Source organism: Eretmochelys imbricata, chromosome 1 (assembly GCF_965152235.1).
Source record: "Eretmochelys imbricata isolate rEreImb1 chromosome 1, rEreImb1.hap1, whole genome shotgun sequence".
In the NCBI taxonomy this organism is placed as follows: domain Eukaryota; kingdom Metazoa; phylum Chordata; order Testudines; family Cheloniidae; genus Eretmochelys; species Eretmochelys imbricata.
In genome coordinates this window covers 63268414-63290731 of record NC_135572.1, presented here as the reverse complement: position 1 = coordinate 63290731, position 22318 = coordinate 63268414, and the positions used below count along the sequence as shown (strand labels likewise).

Genomic DNA, 22318 nt, shown 5'->3' with positions numbered 1-22318 from the left:
GCGTTTTGTTGTCACAACACAAACACAACTACCACCATGACAGCAGCATTGTGTCTGCCTGGGCTGATTCTCGCTCCTCTGAATTGTTTCCCTCCTGGACCTAAGGATGGTAATGGAACAGATGCCAGGATTCACTTTCTTTCTAGAGGAGAACACCACAACCCCACACCAGCTTACTCCAGGAGTGAGGTAAAGTGAGCCCTGGATCAACCACAGAGTCTTAAATTTAAGAAATTAAAATTAACCACTCTCGAAAGGGTTTCAAACCACACAGTGCTGACCCATTGCTCCTACCCGGCCCTGGTAGTTGTCTGACATTATGAAAGATATTGGTGAAGAGTTACAGTGCAGGGTTACTCCCAAATATAAGAACAAAAATTATGAAAAAATCTTCCAGTTCCTGCCAAATAAAACTCCTTAATTTACTCCTAATCTTTTCTGTCCAGAATGCATATTCGTTATTTACTAGCAGTGGCTAAACAAAAATATTTAAGCCAGCCAATATGAACTTTTACAATGAAAAATACTTTAGATTGCCATCTAAAAGAATGTTTACTGTATACACACTGTATACCCTGTCAACATTTTGAGGCTTGTGTGCATTTATAAAATTATGTAAATCACTTGCATCTCTGAGCTTGTTACCAAGGAATTTATGTACACAGTTTTTGATTCCTGGATTTTGTGGTGTTATCTTTTTTTTAAAATGTATATGATATATGATTTTATTTTATACGCCAAATTTTCAGTAAAATGGGCTACTGCAATTTTTTAAGGGCGTGGTGGATTTCACTGCATCCTTCAACATGGAGGGAAACTTTAGATATTAGACCTGATTTGGGGAGGCAGCAAATGTCTACAAGAGCCCATTGAAGCTCAAGGGGTTTAGTATCTGTTAGTAAATATTAAACCTTTTAGTTCTTTCTGTATATTTGAGTCATTTATATATTAACTATTCCTTAGAATCTATATTCAACAAAGAGAATGTCTGAATTGTAAGGCCCAGAACACTGGTCCTTCACCGATAAGGAACCCTAATCGGGAATTGTGTGTGTTAGGCTGTATTTAGTAATTTGTAGTGCCTTCATGTCTATAAAACTCCAGATATTCTTGGAAACCACCTCTTTAATATACACATTTATAAACTTATGCACATATAGCTTACATAAGCACATATAAGCTTGGGAAACTAGTGAGGGATGATTGTTACTGTAGATCTTCCCTGTTGATTCCTCAACAGAAAACGACGATTGTGGGGTCAGAAGGACTCACTGAAAGACATTATCTTGAAGAATTATTGCTCCTTTCAGCTGTAAATAATCATGCCTTCACACATAAGTCAGGTAAACTGAGAATGCATAGAAGTGATATCAGAACATCTGTTTATTTTGGCAAAGAGGGTTTCTTTGCCTAAAACCCTATATGACAACACTGGTAAGGGAACATAGTTGGGGAATGAGAACTGCACCTCTCTCCAGATACAGTAAAGGAGAGACACAGAGCCACTTCTTGGTCTGACAACACAGGCGTGGTAATGTATCTATTTCTTTCTGCATAATGTTGTACTAATCTCTGATTAAATAATTCCAATTGAGCCGGTTGTTCTCCAATTGTTGCATGTCTGAGTTAGAGTTGAGATTGTTGATGTAGATATTCTGTGCTATTCAAATATCAAGCCATTGGAGGTAAGATGCCTTGCATTGTGCAGTTGCACTTAGAGAATTTGTTAAGCACATTCTATAAATGGACATTTTCTCCCTGAAAAACAGTACACGTGACCAGTTTAACCATATAAACATGCAATAGGTATACTATGCCAATATTGGCATTAGAGAAAGATTAACTTGACCATGGATAGCTAAACAATACTCAAAATTTGATCTTCAAACCTAAACTCGACACCTGGGGGTGGGGGGAAGGGAAAAGAGGAGGAGGGTTATGAACTTTAGGAGGGGCATCAAGTTAATTCTGAATGTGTCTTGTAGAACTTCGTTTGAACAGCTATGACACCATCTTTCTATGGTTGAACTATTCGTTTCCTAATTTGGCTTTTCTACCCATGCAAAATATTTTAGAACAGATACAAGAAGAGTCTGCATGGTGATGGAGTTTACCTTTACTAAGTGATCACAATCAGTGCTTAATTTTTGCTGGGTCTTGCCAGGGCTGAGCCCCGGCACCCCTAGGTTTGCCATGTCAGTTATGAAAGTAAAAAGAACTGTTTGGTCCTAGCACCTCATTACAAATTAAGCACGGATCACAATGATCCATTCTGGCCGTGGAGTCTATGTTGTGGTAGCTTTAATATTATCACAGCTGCACACATAAAACCAATGTAAAGGCGGAGATAAAACTGCAAGGGTCATAAAGCACAAAAACAAAAGCTGCATTTTGTAAAAACAAAACACAAAAATTCATCTTGAGAGTGTTAGATAATGCACTTACTTTTCTGTATCTTGTTCCTTCTGGTTTCATTTGGAGGTATCAAGACATATGCGCTTGTACTGGAACGGAAAGAACGTTGTTAATTACTGTCATATGAGCCAATGAATTCATTACTATCCTCTATTTCAGTGTTTCTCAAATTTAGGACGCCACTTGTTCAGGGAAAACCCCTGGCGGGCCAGGCTGGTTTGTTTACCTGCTGTGTCCACAGGCTCGCCACTGCAGGCCAATGGGGGCTGCACTGGCCATGGTTCACCGCGGCAGGCCAGTGGGGGCTGCAGGAAGCAGTGCAGGCCGAGGGATGTACCAGCCACCACTTTCCACAGCCCCCATTGGCCTGGAGTGGCGAACCGTGGCCAGTGGGAGCCACAATCAGCCGAACCTGTGGACGCGACAGGTAAACAAACTGGCCGGGCCTGCCAGGGGCTTTCCCTGAACAAGCGGCATCTCAAGTGTGGGAGACACCACTCTACTTCAATATGGACCTTTAGAATTTCTGTAAGAATAGCTACAAGGTTTAGAACAAAACTGGATGTATGATTTCTGCAGTAGGTATATACACAGGGATGTTTTCAATCACAAGCCATGCTGTATGTCATGTGTGTCAAGAATAAGATTTTCAGAAATACTCAGCATTGGCCCAACTCTGCTTACGAAAGTCCCACCCTTACTGCTGATATAATGTCTCCTTCATTTCAAGATGTAGGAGACTATGTCCATAGATTTGCTACAAAATGTTATACAGTACATCCTGTCCATGAACATCAGTCAAACGTTTGTCTAACGGGGAAGGCGTGGGAAGTAGCAATTCTGGGTTCTATTCCTCTTCCCAGGCTCCATCCTACAAGGTGCCTAGTGCTCTCAAGCACCTATTGATGTCCATCTTTGGCCCGTGCCTCAGTTTCTTCATCTATAAAATGGGGATAGTACATCACCGTGGTGTCATGAAGCTTAATGCTTATGAAGGACTTTAAATTTTCTGGGCATATTTATTATTTTGCAGTAGTGCCTGAAAGCCTCCCCCCCGCCCCATCCTGCAATCCAGAATGGGTCCCAGTTGTGCTAGGGGATTAAAGAGACATTAAAGGAATGGGGTGAGGACAGAGGAGCACTGAGGGCAAGAAGAACAAGGCTGGCAGTAGGAGAACTATGAAGGAGAGAGGCAAGAGGTGCTTAAGGAAAGCAACTGAAAAGTGGACAGGGAAAAAAAAAAATCACACAGAGCTTCCACTGCAAAAAGCAGCCTGCTGCTATATCACTGAGATCCAGGGCTGGGAAGGAAAGTATTTATATCTGTTTAATTACTGATTTCTCCTTGAACGCTTATTCTAGGAAGTGGATTCATTTACAAAAATTAAACTATGAAGCTGCTTCCATTAATGGAGCCAGCTAATACAATCCTTTCTTATTATTGTGATAGCCACTGAACATTTTCCATGCAGCCAAATATCCTTAACAACTGGAGTGCTGCAAACTCAGTGGAAGCAGTATGTACTGCATCATCACAAATCTGTCTAACATGATGTGTTATAAGGTTGTGCAGACAAAAGTTCACATCACAAGGGTTCAAAAAAAAAAAAAAAGAACTAAATAAGTTCATGGAAGATAGGTTCATCAATCGTTATTAGCCAGGATGGGCAGGGACAGTGTCCCTAGCCTCTGTTTGCCAGAAGCTGGGAATGGGCAACAGAGGATGGATCATTTGATGATCTCCTGTTCTGTTCATTCCCTCTGGGGCACCTGGCATTGGCCATTGTCAGAAGACAGGATACTGGGCTAAATGGACCTTTGATCTGACCCAGTATGGCCGTTATGTTCAAGTATTGCACTTAAGTTAATGATCAATTTAAGGCAAGTTAACAAAGCTTATCCTTGTTCATTTAACACAACTTGTTATTCTTGATCATATTACTGTATGCTTCTCCAAGCATTCCCTTATTTGGCTGGATTTAAAAATGTTTAGACTTCCTACCCCCAACTAAGCTTGAATGTCATCTGCTCTTTGACGGTTTTGTTACGTTTGTTTTTATGGTATTTTACTAGCCAGATTTCAGACTACTACTTCTCTTGAGATGTTATTCATGAGTTTGTCAACTTCTTCAGCCATCTTCTTGTTTCCTGTATTGTCTCTCCAAACTTTGCCAAAGAAAATTACGTATAGTTTTGTTTTTCAGAAAGAAAGGGACTATGGTGATGAGCCCTATGAAAGGTTACGGATACAGATAGAGATAGGAATTAGCCTTTAAATGTACTCTCATATGGTAAGGCTCTGAAATTTCACAGTATTATGGTTCCTCTCCTTTAGATCCCCAGTTTGTTTTTTTTTAAAACCTATATTAAAAAGTATCTATGGAAAGAATGGTCAACAAATCCAAAACATACATAATTTCCTTAGTCTGACATTCCTACTGGCTCAAATATATGTATCAGCAACAAATGCATCAGGGCAAGGTAAAAGAAGTAAACAGCACCATAAAAGCCTGTGCAGTTAAAAAGGAGACTGTTAAAAGCTGAATGGGTTTTCATATCATTGAAGTTTATTTGGAAACCAGATGAAAGCTTCAAAATAAGGAGAAGAGAGGCAGATGCAGAGCAGGAAAGGGACAAAACCAGCTTTGGTTTCCTTCAAGTCTATCATATAGTGCTTTGGTTATTTTAAACTATCAAAATAGGGGGGAGGTAAACACCTTTTTGGTCTCCCTTTACTGAAGTCCCTATGCATGTACCTATTTCCATGTATGCAGGCTACATTAGGAGCGTAGGGTTGGAAGGTCATTGATGAGGAAATTCCAGGTGTGCACCATTGCGAGTTGGAAAATGACTTGTTTAACATTAGAGAAGACCCAGCTGAACAGCCAAAGTGTGGCTTTGGACACCCAAGGCTTACTGGAAATCAGTCAGTGTGGAAACTCAGGACCAAAGACTAAGTCCCCAGTCCTGCAGTTACCACAGGTGTTCTTTAATGAGGTTCTGTACAGGCACTGCAATCAACTCACAGACTGTAAATTGCAGGATCGGGGCTTAAATCCATACTCTAATTTGTTTTTCCTTTTCCTTGAGACCTTTGCATTAACTGTTACTTTTGCCTCTCTATGAAAGGAATTCTTTCACTCTGTTTGAGCCAGTTTGCAATACCACGTGTCAGACATATCCTCTCACAGACACTCTGATCCTGCAAAGCCTTCAGAACCCTAGTTACAAGAGAGCAATTTAACATTCTAGTCAGTTTTCTGTTTAAGCAGAATCTGAGCTACTGCAGTAACTGTATTTGGAAATGAGTTATCCTAATTGCCTTGCTGGAAATTAATGAAATGTCTTAATTTTGAAGATTTCAAATTAATAGTGCACACAATGTGAAGTACAAAGAGTATGAAAAAAATGGCATGGAACAAAAAGGAAATATGTTTTCTACTACTCAGGCTCCAAAATACTTTTTTTTTAAATTGTTTATTTTGTGCTTAATGAAAAATCTATTGTTTTATTTTTAAAAAACTTTTCCTTGTAATGTCTCTTTAGAGTTATAGAGGATGTGTTTCTCCTCCACCTCCCCCGATAGAGATCCCATTAATAAGCTCTGAAAATCCTTGATGGATTTTCTGAGATTTTCCCCACAGAAACAGAAAATACATTTTGGCTTACTACTACTTTTGAGCAAACATTGACTTCTTTGATATTGGTCTGAGTATGGTGCCTGAAACCGCAATGCATTTTCTTTTTAAAAAAGAAACAACTGTTATGAGTTTGTGAAAACAAATTCCACATATTCGGGGGGGGGGGGGGGAGTATTTGACTGTGTGGGTGGGAGTGGGGACACTATTTCAAATAGAGAAGATATGAAGTAAAGAAGGAAAACACCAGCAATGTTCGGTTTGATTTGCACCAAGTGTACATACTCTTATGTATGTATTTTATTCATGCAATAGTCCTGATGAAGTTGTACTTAAAATGCTTGCAGGACCTGGACCTTCATAAATTTCACACTGCTTCCTTGTGCATAGTTTTTGATTAAGTTACACAACATAAGACTGTTTTGGTTGCACATGTCCTATTTTGCCAGATGGCGCCCATTGATAATTTTGCATGTTATTTTTACCATTGGCTGGGAAATTCTTACATTACCAGGCAAGAGGCAATGCGAGCAGCAGCATGAGCACTCTCCTGTCACTACCTTTACGGAGCCATGCTAATGAAATTGGAACTGTTACTTTTGCATCTCTTCAAAATGTTATCAGTTATTTCCAGAGCAAGTATGTCCAGTTCTACAGTATATGCACCAATACAAAATGGCTGCAAGCTAATTATTCTACTTTCTATGGCACTAGATGATCTCATCTGATGTTCAGTTTGCAGTAAGATAGAAACATGAGTGTCCAAGGGAGAGCATCACAAATGATTAAAGGCCTGGAAAAAGAAGAGATGTGGGCAGGTTCAGTCTACAGAACCTGATTTAGTTGGGGATTGGTCCTGATTTGAGCAATTACCTCCTGAGGTCCCTTCCAACCCTGATATTCTATGATTCTATCACGGAGACATTATAACCATCAACAGCTATGGAAAAGGACTACTATAAAGAGGACAAGAACAATTTATTCTCATTAGTCAGCGGAAAGAAGCAGAAAAATGGGCTTAAGCTGCAGCAGAGAAAGTTTACATGAAATACTGCATGAAGGAAAACGAAGGCTAGTTGACTTAAAGGATCACACTGTCAAGGAGAGTTGTATCATCACCTTCAAGGATACTCACAGATGGACTTAGCATTCAATTGTCAGGCACTGGTTAAGAACATCCCACTTCCTAAGGCACATATACATGGCTGCATTGGTGGACACCAGCCACACATGAAGCTGTCACCAACCTGCCAAATCAGACATTTTCCCAAAGTGGGTCCATGCTAGCGGTAAACAACTGCCCGGTAGCTGTCTGTTTCCCATTAAATGGAGCTAGTTGCAATGGATAACTGAAAATTACAGTGCTAGGTCCAAATCCTTACAACAGATACGTGTACACAGACACACTGATGTTAACAGGGCTCTGTGTGGGTGCAAGTGTCCAGCAGCATAGATCCATTTACAGGTTTGGGTCTCATAAATTTCTCCCGTCATCACTGGACAAATCCTGCAGTCTTAATTTATTTCAATGGGAGTTTTCACTAAGGGGGTTGTTTGCTGAGGCACAGATTTCCCAGCCCCAAAATAAAAAAAGACAGTCACTCACTGTCTCTTCTCCAGGAACCCCTTTATGGGAACATCTAGAGCAGGGGTGGCCAAACTGCAGCTTGTGAGCCACATGCTGCTCTTTTACAGCTGAACAGCCCCCCCCCCCCCTCATTTTCCACCTACCACACTATGCGGGAGCTTGGGTCTTCTGCCTTAGCCCCACTGGAGACACCTGCCAGGGCTCAGAACTTCAGCCCCACTGAAGGTGCCTGCTGGAGCTCAGGTTTTCAGCTGCACTCTTAATGAAGCCCCGAGCCTCAGCAGGAGCCTCGCATGGGGCTGAAGCCCTTAGCCCCACCACCATGCCACAGGGCAGAAGCGCTGAGCCCTGGCAGGTGTGCCCAGCTCTTGAACTTCTGAAGATTGTCGTATGTGACTCGGAGGATCAGTAAGTTTGGCCACCCCTGTTCTAGAGTTTCCAAACAGAACAAAACAGCAGTAGCAAAATAAAGGTGGCAACTACAAATAATCTCCACAGTCATACAAACCAGGGGGCAGGGTTCCAACTCACACCCAGCTGTCTCATTAGTCATTAGCTCTTTATATTTCCCCTGCTCCCTCTAGTAGGACAGGGTTAATTAGCTCCTGCATGAACTTTTTAGGATTTGGGGTAGGCAGTGCCCTTGTACAAGTCACTAGGGTGTCTTGCCCGAGTGAGGCCTAAGAAAGAACTATAGATTCAGCCCTGAGCGGAGAAGCCTTTTACATAGGAAAAGAGATCAGAGGTGAGGAAACAGAGAGGAGAGGAGAAAAAAAGCATGAGGGGCAGCAACAAGAGTTGTGATTTTAACATTGGCACTGAATACACTTTTCAGCTGTATAACTCTGACTCACAGCTATGTTCACACTATACAAACGGAGAAATAAGGTCATCTAAAATACACTTACTGGAAGGTTGCAACTTAACACACAAGAACCAAAGGAGGAGGAATGAACGACCAAGCAAGCTGGATCCTAAGGCAGAGATGCACAACTCCCCAACCTTGCTTTTGGCTGACTCTTTGCACCTTGACTGTAGAAAGACCAAGATTGCATGCTTCCTTATGGAAACCTCTAGCCTGCAAGCAGGGCCAGGAAAAACCCTGAGAATCTAAAGTGATAGCTTCTAATTTTAAGACTTTTTCAATACACCACAGTCACTAAAGTTTAGAGGTGAGCTACCAAATTTGGAGATTATGGTCCAAGCCATAAACCTGGGATCCAGAATTGAACTTTTGGGCGTGTCGAGGGGCGCTTAGATCCCAAGGTTTGGTTCAGGACCATCTTTGGACAAACCATGCTTGGTGGTCCACTGGACCAGTGGTTCTCAAACTAGAGCCGCTGCTTGTTCAGGGAAAGCCCCTGGCGGGCCAGGCTGGTTTGTTTACCTGCTGCATCCACAGGTTTGGCCAATCGCAGCTCCCACTAGCCGCAGTTCGCCGCTCCAGGCCAATGGGAGCTGTGGGAAGCAGCGTGGGCCAAGGGATGTGCTGGCTGTTGTTCCTGCAGCCCCCATTGGCCTGCAGTGGGGGACCGCGGCCAGTGGGAGCCACAATCGGCCGAACCTGTGGATGCAGCAGGTAAACAAACCGGCCTGGCCCGCCAGGGGCTTTCCCTGAACAAGCGGCGGCCCTAGTTTGAGAACCACTGCACTATACTATCACACAGTTTAAGATTAGGGGAGAGTTACCTTAAAATGAAATCATGGTGAACTGCTCTCTGCTGTTCAGTAGATGTCATCTGAATGCCAACAGTGAAAGGAAATATTTATCTCCACACTTCTCTGGGGAAACTGATACATGGGGATGGATTAGATGACTCACTAGCCAATAATGACAGAGTGTAGGGTTGCCATCTGGCCAGGTTTTACCCAGACAGTCTGGTTTTTGGCTTCTGTGTTGGGTGCCATAATTAGGGTTGCCGTGTTCCCGGTTTTTGACCGGAAAGTCCAGTCCAAAGGGGAACTAGCAACCTTAAATGGCATCTGAACTAAAAGTCCGGTTACCGCAGGGCAGGGCCCTCATTCATTAATCCACACCAGCCCCTGTTGAGCCAGGGTTGCCTCCTACCTACAGGCAGGCTCTTTGAGACAATCCAGCAAGCAACCATGAGAAGGGGGTGGGAGAGGAGCAAGCAATGGGGGCAGGGCCTTGCGGGAGAAGAAGCAGAACAGGGGCAGGACCTCAAGGGTCCAGTTACCAACAATTAGAAAGGTGACAACCCTGTATGAATGAGTGCGATCCTGAAAGGTGTAGTGATGGGAGATTTACTTGTGTATAGATTTCAGAGTAACAGCCGTGTTAGTCTGTATTCGCAAAAAGAAAAGGAGTACTTGTGGCACCTTAGAGACTAACCAATTTATTTGAGCATAACCTTTCATGAGCTACAGCTCACTTCATTGGATGCATACTGTGGAAACTGCAGAAGACATTATATACACAGAGACCATGAAACAATACCTCCTCCCACCCCACTCTCCTGCTGGTAATAGCTTATCTAAAGTGATCACTCTCCTTACAATGTGTATGAAAATCAAGGTGGGCCATTTCCAGCACAAATCCAGGTTCTCTCACACCCCACCCCACCCCCACACAAACTCACTCTCCTGCTGGAGAGAGTGGTCACTTTGGATGGGCTATTACCAGCAGGACAGTGAGTTTGTGTGTGGGGGGGGGGGGGCAGAGGGTGAGAAAACCTGGATTTGTGCTGGAAATGGCCCAACTTGATCATCATACACATTGTAAGGAGAGTGATCACTTTAGATAAGCTATTACCAGCAGGAGAGTGGGGTGGGAGGAGGTATTGTTTCATGGTCTCTGTGTATATAATGTCTTCTGCAGTTTCCACAGTATGCATCCAATGAAGTGAGCTGTAGCTCACAAAAGCTTATGCTCAAATAAATTGGTTAGTCTCTAAGGTGCCACAAGTACTCCTTTTCTTTTTGCGAATAGAGTAGAGAATTAGGCCCTAAACAACCTGTGTAATTCAGAGGATTCTGGAACTCACTGAATACCATCTTGCAATTACAGAGGACAGTTGTCTACAGGTATGTTTTGAAGAGCCTCTTGCCTCCAGTTTAATGGACTCATTTTCAGGCCTTTAAAATCTGATTGCACAAAGACTGCAGTTTTATTTTCCATTTGTCTAAGTAGATTTCTATTGGTAACAGATTGTATGGATTTTTTTTAATTGAGCATAAAGACTGAAAAAAAAACTAGATTTTTTTAAACTGTAAATGCAAAGTATAAGTGTTCTGTAAACAAGTGTTCCACTGTGTCCTTTCTCTTTTCATCTTGCATGGCAAGGGATGTTTGTTTTCATTTGTACAATGTCATCTCCTTGGATTTTATGATAGCAGGTTTGTTTTTTAGGAAGGTGGATTTTATTGGAAACTATTTTTACACAAGGTCAGATAAAAAAAAGAGTCAAGGCTGGTTGCTGAACAAGAGGGGCCATCACAACCTTTTCCTTTCTTAGTCGCTTGACTACACTTTCATTTTCTACCTTTTGCAGATTTATTTTTTCAGGATAAGCTTTTTTTTCAGGTTTGTTCTGAACACATGCAATTTGGAAATCAACTTTTACAAGTAAATGTAACCTCACAGCATGTTACAGACTTGAAGTCAAGCAACCCAATAAGCACAAACTGACTGTAGCAAGTAGTAGGTGTTTTCAAGCTCTTGTCACCCTGTTGATTCATTGTTTCCCTATTTTGGCTTTCAAAGATATTCTATAGGGTTTTGTCCAGGCATTTGAGTTTCATTTCCAAATTGAATTTGAACAGATGCTATTGCTGGCTAAGTTCCTGACAGATGGTTCCCTCTCATTGTCAGGCATCCTGATGGAACAGAAACAGTTTGAAAGAGTTTCAGATTTTACTTTGGTCTGATTGTTCTTCAAATTCCTTAATAGTACAGAGCTAGAAAGACAGTCATAGGATTTCCCAACGTTCCAGGTGTAAGGAGTGTTCCTGTCATGCAAAGAAAAGGAGGTGGCCAGAATGCCTCTGCATTCTAGCTATTCCCAGCTGCCAGAAAAATCCCCTGAGCTCATAGTTATCTGTGTGTTAATTAGAGCAGCCTTGGGGCTATTCTAATTTATGCTAGAGGCTGAATTGATCCCTGGATAGCCCCAGAATAGAGAAAGAATAAAAAAAGGTGGCACGAACTGTCTTTGTCTTGCCTGTTTCTAATTTTGGAAGAGGCAGGAAGTTAATCAGATTCATGACTGCATGATTATCTTCCCAAACAGAAGAAAACTTATGTGAAGTTATCCAGAACTAAATAGCCCATACATACCAAGAGTAGATCATTTTACAACTTGTTAGATGTTCAAGCATTCAACATTAGAGAATTAAATTAAAATAAAAAGTGAAACTTCCAACTAGCGTTTATGATCTTTTGTCCCACAGTTGTCCCATGTTAGCTCCACCCTTTTCCCTCCTTGAGTTTCAGTAAAAGAAAGAAAGGAAACTGAAACAGCTTCTAGTGAGCAGGACTAATTTAAACGAGCTGCACTTTGAAAGAAAAGAAAAACAGCAAGATCAACAGAATAGTTAACATTATCATTAACAGTGTTCAGTGTAGAAATAACTTGGAAACAAAAAATAATTAAATTTGGGTGAAAAAAAGTAATTAATAGTTTTGCCCAGCTAAGCATACATATAGGAGGTGCATATGCATACACAGAGCATACAGCCTGCAGAATATCTAGTTACAATAACTAAAAGTTAAAATTAGAGATGGCTGGAACCCAGTTAGTTTTAAACTACAGCTCAGGGTTAAGGCTTTGGCTTTACATTTGTCGGGGTTAAGCATTTACAAACTAGTCTTCAATTCCTGCCATCATGGGTTGCATCCAAACTACATAAGGAAATCAGTTCTAGCTCAGAACCAAAGTTGATTTTTTGGATCTGGCAGTTTTTAATCCATCTCCTGTGATTAAATTTAGGTGAAAAAGATTATCAGAATTGGCTTTGACATTCCAGTTCAAGACCTTCTCTAATTAAGAGTCCATACACGTATTCACAATGTACGTAATACCATCTGCTTAGAAACAGATAGTAATAGAGATACACACCAAATTCTGTAAGCCCACTGCACCTAATGCATGCACACAAAGCCTATGTTTTTTACATGAACATATTAAGTACATGTGCATGGTCACACAGCAATATTATCTCTGAACCATATCTCCAGAGTCTTCATAAGAGCTCAGCTCTCATTTAGGCACAAGTAAGTGGTCAGATTCTCAGAAAAGAGTTAAGGGCCAAGCATTTTGAAAGTCTGACCCTAAACTCTTTCAAAAAAATTTCCTCTGTACTCACATCCTTTATATAAATACACACACTGAGTCTGGTGAAACACTGGCACTTAATACTCACAATATTATTTTGTAAATACATACAAACTTGGCTAGACTGGTTGCTACTTACTGCTGCTCCTGTTGCAAGGTTGGTTTTTGGCACCCCAATTTTTCTGCAGAAGTCAGGTCCCCCCTAGGATTTCCAGCTCCTTCTGTCAGCCCAGAGTTCTCCCACTCCTGATAACCCCTAGAATAGGAGGTGGTGGAGGTAGCAGCCACCCTGTGCCTGCTGTCTTTTTCCCATCTTGTTGCCCCATACATAGTCTCGAAGGGTGTCCTGTCTTGTCAAAGAAGGCTGTAAATCCCGCCCAGCCAGGGACTTTTGACAAGGAACCAGGAAATGAAAGAAAAAACTGCTGAGTTACAGTCAGTTGGTTTCAATTTCTTATAAGACCACCCCAAATCAGCTCCTCCCTGCTCTGACAGGTGCAGGAGCACTTCCCCTTCCTCATTCACCCAATCACCTCTACTCCACCTGGAGTTCAAGCTGATCACTTGAGTGACAAGGGCACAAAAGGTAACTGGGAACTGGAGGTTTTTTTTGAAACAGAAAGAAAGCTTTTCTGCTCTCATTCTAATGGCCCAGCTGGGTGACAGTTTGTGCAGCCTCAGCTCTCTTTGAATTAACATATCTGAAATATCTAAAGTAGGGGTTGGGTAAAATCTAGATCCCTTTCACTTGTTGACCCCAATGCCGCAAATTACACTACCTAACTGGAGAACACGTCTAACTTTTCCTACTGCATCAAAAAAACCTGGCCCCTGACAAATTGTGGCTCAACAGTGTTGCAGTACCCGAGATCCAATATCTGGGTCCTGATAGATCCAGCAGATGTTTGGCTCCAACCATCCTAATTTTACTGCCTGAAGAAAGAACAAATGTAGACACTCTTCTTAAACAAAATAGAAAACAAAACCAATAAAATCTGGATCCTATGCACCTTGCACAACAGCACTTCAAATATTCAGGTCTAGCATCAGAAATGTGCTGGATCCAGAACATTTTGGGAACCTGCTTCACAAATTTCACTGCTTTAGTAGAGAACAAGTTTAGCTGCTCCTATTCTAACAAAAAAATCTGGATTCCAATACATCCCAGTGCAACAGAGCTGGAAAACCTAGATCCAACACACAAATTCTGCCAGATTCCTGCAAGTTGGAACCAGTCTCCCAAATGCCACTGGCTAAATAAAGAACAAGATAGCTGCTCAGATTGCACCAAAGAAACCTGGATGCTAATTCATTCAATAAAACAGTGTCAAAAAAATCCAGTGCTAACTTGTGGATTCTCCTATATTCAGCCAGGTTTTGGTCCTAACAGCCCACATTTTATTGCCTAACCAGAGAACATATTTAGCTGCTACTGCACCTTAAAAATCCAGACCCCAGTGTAATAGTATCACAGAAACTCAGATCCAGCATCTGAATCCTGCTGGATCTTACCAGTTTTGGGCCACAAAACACAGAAATTGTATAACCAAAATAGAGAGCCAGTGTTGCTTCTACTATACTGGGGGGAAAAATTGGGAAAAAAATGTGAACACCATCATATCTGGTACAAAAAACAAACAAACAAAACAAAACAGCCACAAGTCTAATTTGACACCTTTATTCGGATAGATCCCGCAACTATTTTGCTGCAGGCCCATCATTTCTACTATCTATACTTATATACATATTCAGCTTTCTCCTAGCGCCCCAGACTAATCGAGATTCCTAACTGGGACACATAGCCATGTAGTAGTAACATGTTGTGGGGAGAGGAGGTTTGTTTGTTTCTGCAGTGTAAAGGGATCCTACAAGGAATACAGAGCAGGACAGAAGGAATATTCTTTCTCGGTTCTTTCTTTCTACCACCCTATGCATCCTGTCTAACAGGAGTCAGTGGCCATATAGGCTCTTATGGACAAACAAACAACAGGCAGTTACTGGGCCTTCAGAATTCCAGCGGCAGTAAGGCACTTTTAGCCTGCTGCAGCATCAGGACCTTTTTTACCCTTCCTGGGCAGCAGTAGCAGCAACACCAGCCCGTTATAGGGAAGCAATTACGGGGAATCCTTACGACGCTTTTCAATTGACAGCCTGTTTCGCCCTTAAGATGAAAGCAGGCAGGGAGAACAGCACACATCACATGCTGAGCCCCATCAATCACTGATTTCTCTGGTCAAGCTTTCTGATTGGCCGAGCCCGGGGCTGGGAGCCAATCAACAACAAGCGGCAAGGTGCCCCGGCAACAAGCTACCCCGGCTGTGGAAACCAATCAGATAACCATCTGCAAGGGCCCCAGCCCTCGGGGAAGCCCCAAAAAATTCTGGAAATGGAAAGTCAAAGCATATGTGATTTTATATGTTTATTTGAATGCTATTTACCAAATAAATAAATTGATGTTGCTACATTCGTCATCTATAATTCAGTTAGTACAAAAATCTGGGTTACTGTGGTGAAAATAGTGTATCAAGCCTTGGTTCAGGAACCAATCCCCCCCCTTTATACCATTGATTCCTTCTGGAAAAGTGGTTTCGACGTACAACATTTTGATTTACCATGCAGTTCTGAGGAACGAATTGTGTCGTAAGTCCGAGGATCCCAACATTGTCATTTGAATTTCTGGCAACAGCTTTCTTCTGGTCTGATGGCTCCTAGCTGCCTCCAACTGCCACATATTTCTAGAACTGGTGATTCCTTTCCTAGGGGCCTGTGACATTTCTCCCTGATTGCCACATTAGTGTTGACATGGTTCATATGGTGATGGTTCATGTAAGCGCTAATGACACTGTATCACGGGATATCTCACAGATAATAGATGACTCCAGGGAACTCAGAAGCATGCTGAAAACAAAGAATGTCCAAGCAATGTTCTCTGAGATCCTTCCTGTCCCACGAGGGAAGGATGGCAGAGGGCAGAAGATTCTGGAAGTGAACTGCTGGAAGTGAACCTCCAGGTAAATGACATAGGGTGTAGGGTTTAGGTTTTGTGGAATATTGGTCCACATTCTGTGGGGAGAGCAGGCTTTATAATTTGGATGGCCTCCACCTCATTAGAAGTGGAACCAATATTCTCAGGAACAGGCTTGCTAGAACAGCGAGGAGGGCATAAAACTAATAGCAATAGGGAAGGGTAAAAAGAGGGAAGAGCTGAACACTTGGCACAAAATCGAGATTTTGAGAACAAAATTAATCAAGGAACCAAAGGATGTGCAGAGAAGAAGTGTTATTATACCAGAGGATTTCTATATGATTTTTAATTGTATATAGTTTAAAGATCCCAAACTAATGTTAATTAGAAGGCCAAACTGCTCAGCACATCTGGGCCAGAGAGTCTGTTCTCAGAAGAGATAAGACTTTTCAAAAACAACTGTTCCTCAGAACAGCACACAGAGACTCCCACCCTTCTCACGTTCTTTATCTTGCTTGTTATGTACGTTATATGGTAAGGGGGTTAAGCAGTTTCATTACATTTTAAGAATTGTTAAAGTCAGAAGAGATATATGTTGAAATAAAGCTCGAGAATGCATGTGAATGGATGTTGTGTGAGAAGATGCATGGTTAGGAGTGCCAGCCTAAGAGTTACCACTTCAGTATCGATTGGCCGAAGAATGCACTAAGTGGAGATAAGCGGATGGCCCCCGGAGTGCAGACTGGAATCCACACAACAGCCTCAAGGATGGGAGAACCGAATAACAAGATAACATCTGGCAGCACGGAGCCGTCAGGGATGTGCCATGTGCTGACTGATTCAGCAACAGCATGATAAAGCCACCTCCATAGACTGGCATAGGAATAAAACTCCTATAAAAACAGACCCTAAAGACTAAGGACTTTGAGTCTGGCTCTGCAACCACCCTCCAGGAGCATCGGATGCGCATCTGACAAAGACTCAGCTCCACCCTCATGCCCAAGTTACCTGGCCAGTAACTTGGCATGAGCAACCTCTAGGCTGGTAACTATAACAACTTTGCAGAACTTCGCAAAAAGAAAAGGAGTACTTGTGGCACCTTAGAGACTAACCAATTTATTTGAGCATGAGCTTTCGTGAGCTACAGCTCACTTCATCGGATGTATACCGCGGAAACTGCAGAAGACATTATATACACACAGAGACCATGAAACAATACCTCCTCCTCCCACCCCACTGTCCTGCTGGTAATAGTTTATCTAAAGTGATCATCAAGTTGGGCCATTTCCAGCACAAATCCAGGTTTTCTCACCCTCCGCCCCCCCCAACACAAACTCACTCTCCTGCTGGTAATAGCCCATCCAAAGTGACCACTCTCTTCACAATGACAGGTTTCAGAGTAACAGCTGTGTTAGTCTGTATTCGCAAAAAGAAAAGGAGTACTTGTGGCACCTTAGAGATTAACCAATTTATTTGAGCATGAGCTTTCGTGAGCTACAGCTCACTTCATCGGTCCGATGAAGGTCCGATGAAGTGAGCTATAGCTCACGAAAGCTCATGCTCAAATAAATTGGTTAGTCTCTAAGGTGCCACAAGTACTCCTTTTCTCTTCACAATGCGTATGATAATCAAGGTGGGCCATTTCCAGCACAAATCCAGGTTCTCTCACTCCCTCACCCCCCTCCAAAAACCACACACACAAACTCACTTTCCTGCTGGTAATAGCTTATCCAAAGTGACCACTCTCCCTACAATGTGCATGATAATCAAGGTGGGCCATTTCCAGCACAAATCCAGGTTCTCTCACTCCCTCACCCCCCTCCAAAAACCACACACACAAACTCACTCTCGTGCTGGTAATAGCTTATCCAAAGTGACCACTCTCCCTACAATGTGCATGATAATCAAGGTGGGCCATTTCCAGCACAAATCCAGGTTTTCTCACCCCCCACCCCCACCCCCATACACACACAAGGAGAGTGAGTTTGGGGGGGGGGGGGCGGAGGGTGAGAAAACCTGGATTTGTGCTGGAAATGACCCAACTTGATGATCACTTTAGATAAGCTATTACCAGCAGGAGAGTGAGTTTGTGTGTGTATGGGGGTGGGGGGGGGGGTGAGAAAAACCTGGATTTGTGCTGGAAATGGCCCACCTTGATTATCATGCACATTGTAGGGAGAGTGGTCACTTTGGATAAGCTATTACCAGCAGGAGAGTGAGTTTGTGTGTGTGGTTTTTGCAGGGGGGGTGAGGGAGTGAGAGAACCTGGATTTGTGCTGGAAATGGCCCACCTTGATTATCATACACATTGGGAAGAGAGTGGTCACTTTGGATGGGCTATTACCAGCAGGAGAGTGAGTTTGTGTGGGGGGGGGCGGAGGGTGAGAAAACCTGGATTTGTGCTGGAAATGGCCCAACTTGATGATCACTTTAGATAAACTATTACCAGCAGGACAGTGGGGTGGGAGGAGGTATTGTTTCATGGTCTCTGTGTGTATATAATGTCTTCTGCAGTTTCCGCAGTATGCATCCGATGAAGTGAGCTGTAGCTCACGAAAGCTCATGCTCAAATAAATTGGTTAGTCTCTAAGGTGCCACAAGTACTCCTTTTCTTTTTGCGAAGACAGACTAACACGGCTGTTACTCTGAAATTTGCAGAACTTGTATGTGTATGCGTGTGGGAGTGAATGGGATGTAGTAAATATGACTGTTTACTTGGTTTGCCTCTTTTGGTATTTTGTGTGAGTACATGGGATAGAATGTTTATGATTACTTGTTTACTGTGCCTCATTTTGTATTCACAATAAACACGGCATTTTGTCTTACCCCCTTTTAAAAGATCCTGTTGGGTTTTATTTTATTGGTATAACAGAAGTTCTTTAATTGCCTATACACCAATGCTAGGACCCTGGGTAACAAACAAGATCAATTGGAATTGCTCATTTATGAGCAGAAATTTGATCTCGTTGGTATTATTGAATCCTGGTAGGATTAATCACATGATATGAATATTAAAACCAATGGTTATACCTTATTTAGGAAGAATGGAGATGGCAAAAGGGGAGGGGGAATGGCACTTTATGTCAAAAATGACATTACCTGTTGCCAAATCACTGAGAACTCAGAAAAAAAAATCTCAAATGCTTATGCATCAATGTTCTAACAGATAAAGCACAAGATGGGATATTAATTGGTGTCTGCTACAGATCACCAAATCACATTAGGGAATAGGATGACCAGCTCCCGACACACCTATCTATAATGTATAGAAAAAAAAGCTGCACAATCATGGGGACCTCAGTTTGAATGACATATGCTGGGGGTCTTATGCTGTCAGTACTAAAACTTCCTTGGAATTTCTAAGTATGATAGATGCGAATTTCCTAACCCAAAAAGTGTTGTAGCCAACATGGGGGAATTCTATATTAGGCTGCATCTTGACAAATAAAGAGGAACTGATCAAAGAACTAAAAACTAAGAGTCATTAGGTACAAGTGATCATTACTTGATCCCATTTATTATGTGAAAACAATAAAATCCAGATATAGATCTATCTATCTATCTACCTATCTATATTGGTGCTTTACAATCATAGTATCACAAAGCTTAAAACAATTATAAACCAAATCAGCTGGGAGAAAGAATTTAATCAGAAAAACGTGAATGATATGTATGAATTGTTTAAGAACATTTTATTAGATGCCTTGTAGCAAAGAGGTGTGCCTTCTCTCTGTGATTGACAGCAAGGGAGGTCCAGACACCCACTGGTGGGCAGAACCAGGAAGTCCATGCCCACCAGGCCGGAAGTAGAGGGGCGCAACAGGAACTGGAAGTATAAGAGGTGGGCCCTGCAACTCAATTGGGCTGGAGCCACCAAGGGAGACAGATGCATCCAGCCTGCAGCTGGAACCAGAGCCCCGCAGGAGACTTCTGTTGTCCCGAGAATGCTCCCAAGCTACCAGAACTGCCATACACACCTGATGCTGAGGAGCTGCTGGGATTGCCCCTGGCAGTGTATCCTGGGGAGATGGAGGACAAACCTAGGACCCATGTACACCCTAAGCGGAGGGGAGGAAGTAGCCCAGGGCCAGTTGACTACAATCCGGCTGGGTTGCTGGCTGACTCCAAGTCAGTGTGTTGTGGCTGGATCTCCACTCTGCCACTGTTAGGGCCCTGGGCTGGGATGCGGTGGAGTTGGGTGGGTCTGTGTCCCCCTGCCACCCAACTCATGGAGTAGCAGCCTCCTCTCCTTAGTCCAGGAGGCCTGTCTTAATCTACTGTCCTCTGAGATAAGATGCTAGACTGTGTTTGGGGCTCACCACTGCCTAAAGGCCAGGCTCCTCTTACCTGCTCCACCTGGCTTGAGGGCTGGAGCTCTAGACTGCTTGGTGCCCTGCCCTGCCTAAGGGTCTGGGCCCCTGAACTTTTCCCTGCTTGACCCTGCCTGAGGGAGGCAACCCTAGACTGCTTGGGGCCCTGTCGTGCCTGAGCCTCTGGACTATTCACTACTCTAGCCTGCCTAAGGGTTTGAGCCCTAAAGACTATTAATTTTCCCCCTTTGTTAGACTGCTATTCCAGAGGTGTGACAGCAAAAAGGTGTTGCCTCCCTCAGAGATTGACAGCGAGGGAGGGCCACACCCCCTACATACCTACTGATTGAAAGAGTGGCCTGATTTAGACGGGGAAGTGAAGGCTGCTATAAATAAATAAACAAACAAATAAATATTTAATGGACCAATAGCTTTGTTAGGATTCTTTTTGTTCCTAATATACTTTTATTTTTATTTATTTATTTATAGCTGCCTTCACTTCCCGGTCTAAATCAGGCCACTTTTTAATATTTATTAATTTTTAATATTTATTTATTTATTTACTTACTTACTTATAGCTGCCTTCACTTCCCTGTCTATATATATATAAATGGAAGAAAAGGGATGTTGATAGTAGTGAATTTAAATTAGAAGCCAGGAATTATAGAAAGTTGATAAGGGAAGCAAACCTATGGCCAGCAGTATAAAAAAACCTCCTTCTTATTCTCCTTATAAGTATATTAGGAACAAAAAGAATCCTAACAATGCTATTGGTCCATTACTAGATGGAAATGATAGAATTATCAATAATAATGCAGAAAAGGCAGAAGTTTTCAATAAATATTTCTGTTCTGTATTTGGGGGAAAAACAGATGATGTAATCATATCATATGATGGTGATAATACTTTTTCCATTCCACTAATATATCAAGAGAATGTTAAACAACAGCTACTAAAGTCAGACGTTTTAAGATCAGCACGTCCAAATAACTTGCACCCAAGTGTTTTCAAAGACTTGACTGAGGAGCTCCCTGGGCCATTAATGTTGATTGTCAATTAGTCTTGGAACAATGGAAAAAGTTCAAGAAGACTAGAAGAAAGCTAATGTTGTGCCAGTACCTAAAAAGGGTAAACAGGATGACTCAGGCAATTATAGGCCTGTCAGTCTGACATCAATCCTGGGCAAGATAAGAGAGCAGCTGATACAGAAGTCAATTAATAAAGAATTAAAGGAGGATAATATAATTAATGCCAGCCAACATGGGTTTATGGAATATAGATCCTGTCAAACTACCTGGATTACAAGTTTAGTTGGTAAAGGTAACAGTATTTATGTGATATACTTACACTTCTGCAAGTTGTTTGAATTGGTAACACATGACATTTTGATTAGAAAACTAGAATGATATAAAATTAACATGGGACACAGATAGGCTAACTGATAGGTCTCAAAATGTAATTGTAAATGAGGAATCATCATCAAGCAGGTCTGTTTTTAGTGGGGCTTCACAGGAATTGATTCTTTGACTGGCGTTATTTAAGATTTTATCAATGGCCTGGAAGAAAACATAAAATCATCACTGATAATATATGCAGATGACACAAAAATTGGGGCAATGGTCAATAATGAAGACAATAGGTTACTGATAAAGACAGGGCCGGCTCCAGGCACCAGCGTTCCAAGCAGGTGCTTGGGGCGGCAGTTAGAAAGGGGTGGGAGTTCCTCCGGCCATGGCGGCAATTCAGCGGCAGCTTCTGCCCTTTGCTGGCCGCAGTGGCAAATCGGCGGCAACTTCTTCCTTTTGCCATCCGCGGTGGCAGTTTTTTTTCACTGCTTGGGGTGGCAAAAACTGTAGAGCCGGCCCTGGATACAGAGTCTTCTCCTTGAGCTGCCACCTTGACATATTGGAGAAGCTTGTGTATACTTAAGGCCCTACGAGCGATGCCATCTGGAGTCTTGTACTCCTGGTAGGATCACGCATCGAAGTCAAGGTACCACACAAAGTGCAGCCCACCACAGCACAACCTAGTATAAAATCTCAATGGCAGAACAGGCAGATGAAGCAGGACATTTATGGAGGCAGACGAAGGCTGCAACGGAGCCAGAC

At 42.4% G+C, this 22318-nt stretch overlaps 1 protein-coding gene across 1 annotated transcript in view; it reads right to left on the bottom strand.

The window, feature by feature from the left end:
- EPSTI1 (epithelial stromal interaction 1) overlaps nt 1-13313 on the bottom strand; it is an 82517-nt gene extending 69204 nt beyond the window's left edge. The window contains exons 1-2 of the mRNA XM_077811902.1: nt 13075-13313; nt 2446-2504 (exon numbers count right to left, since the gene is read on the bottom strand). Coding sequence (XP_077668028.1) covers nt 2446-2504; nt 13075-13265 — 250 coding nt within the window. The 5' untranslated portion in view covers nt 13266-13313. The remainder of the gene's footprint in view (nt 1-2445; nt 2505-13074) is intronic.
- Between the last annotated feature and the right edge of the window lie 9005 nt (nt 13314-22318).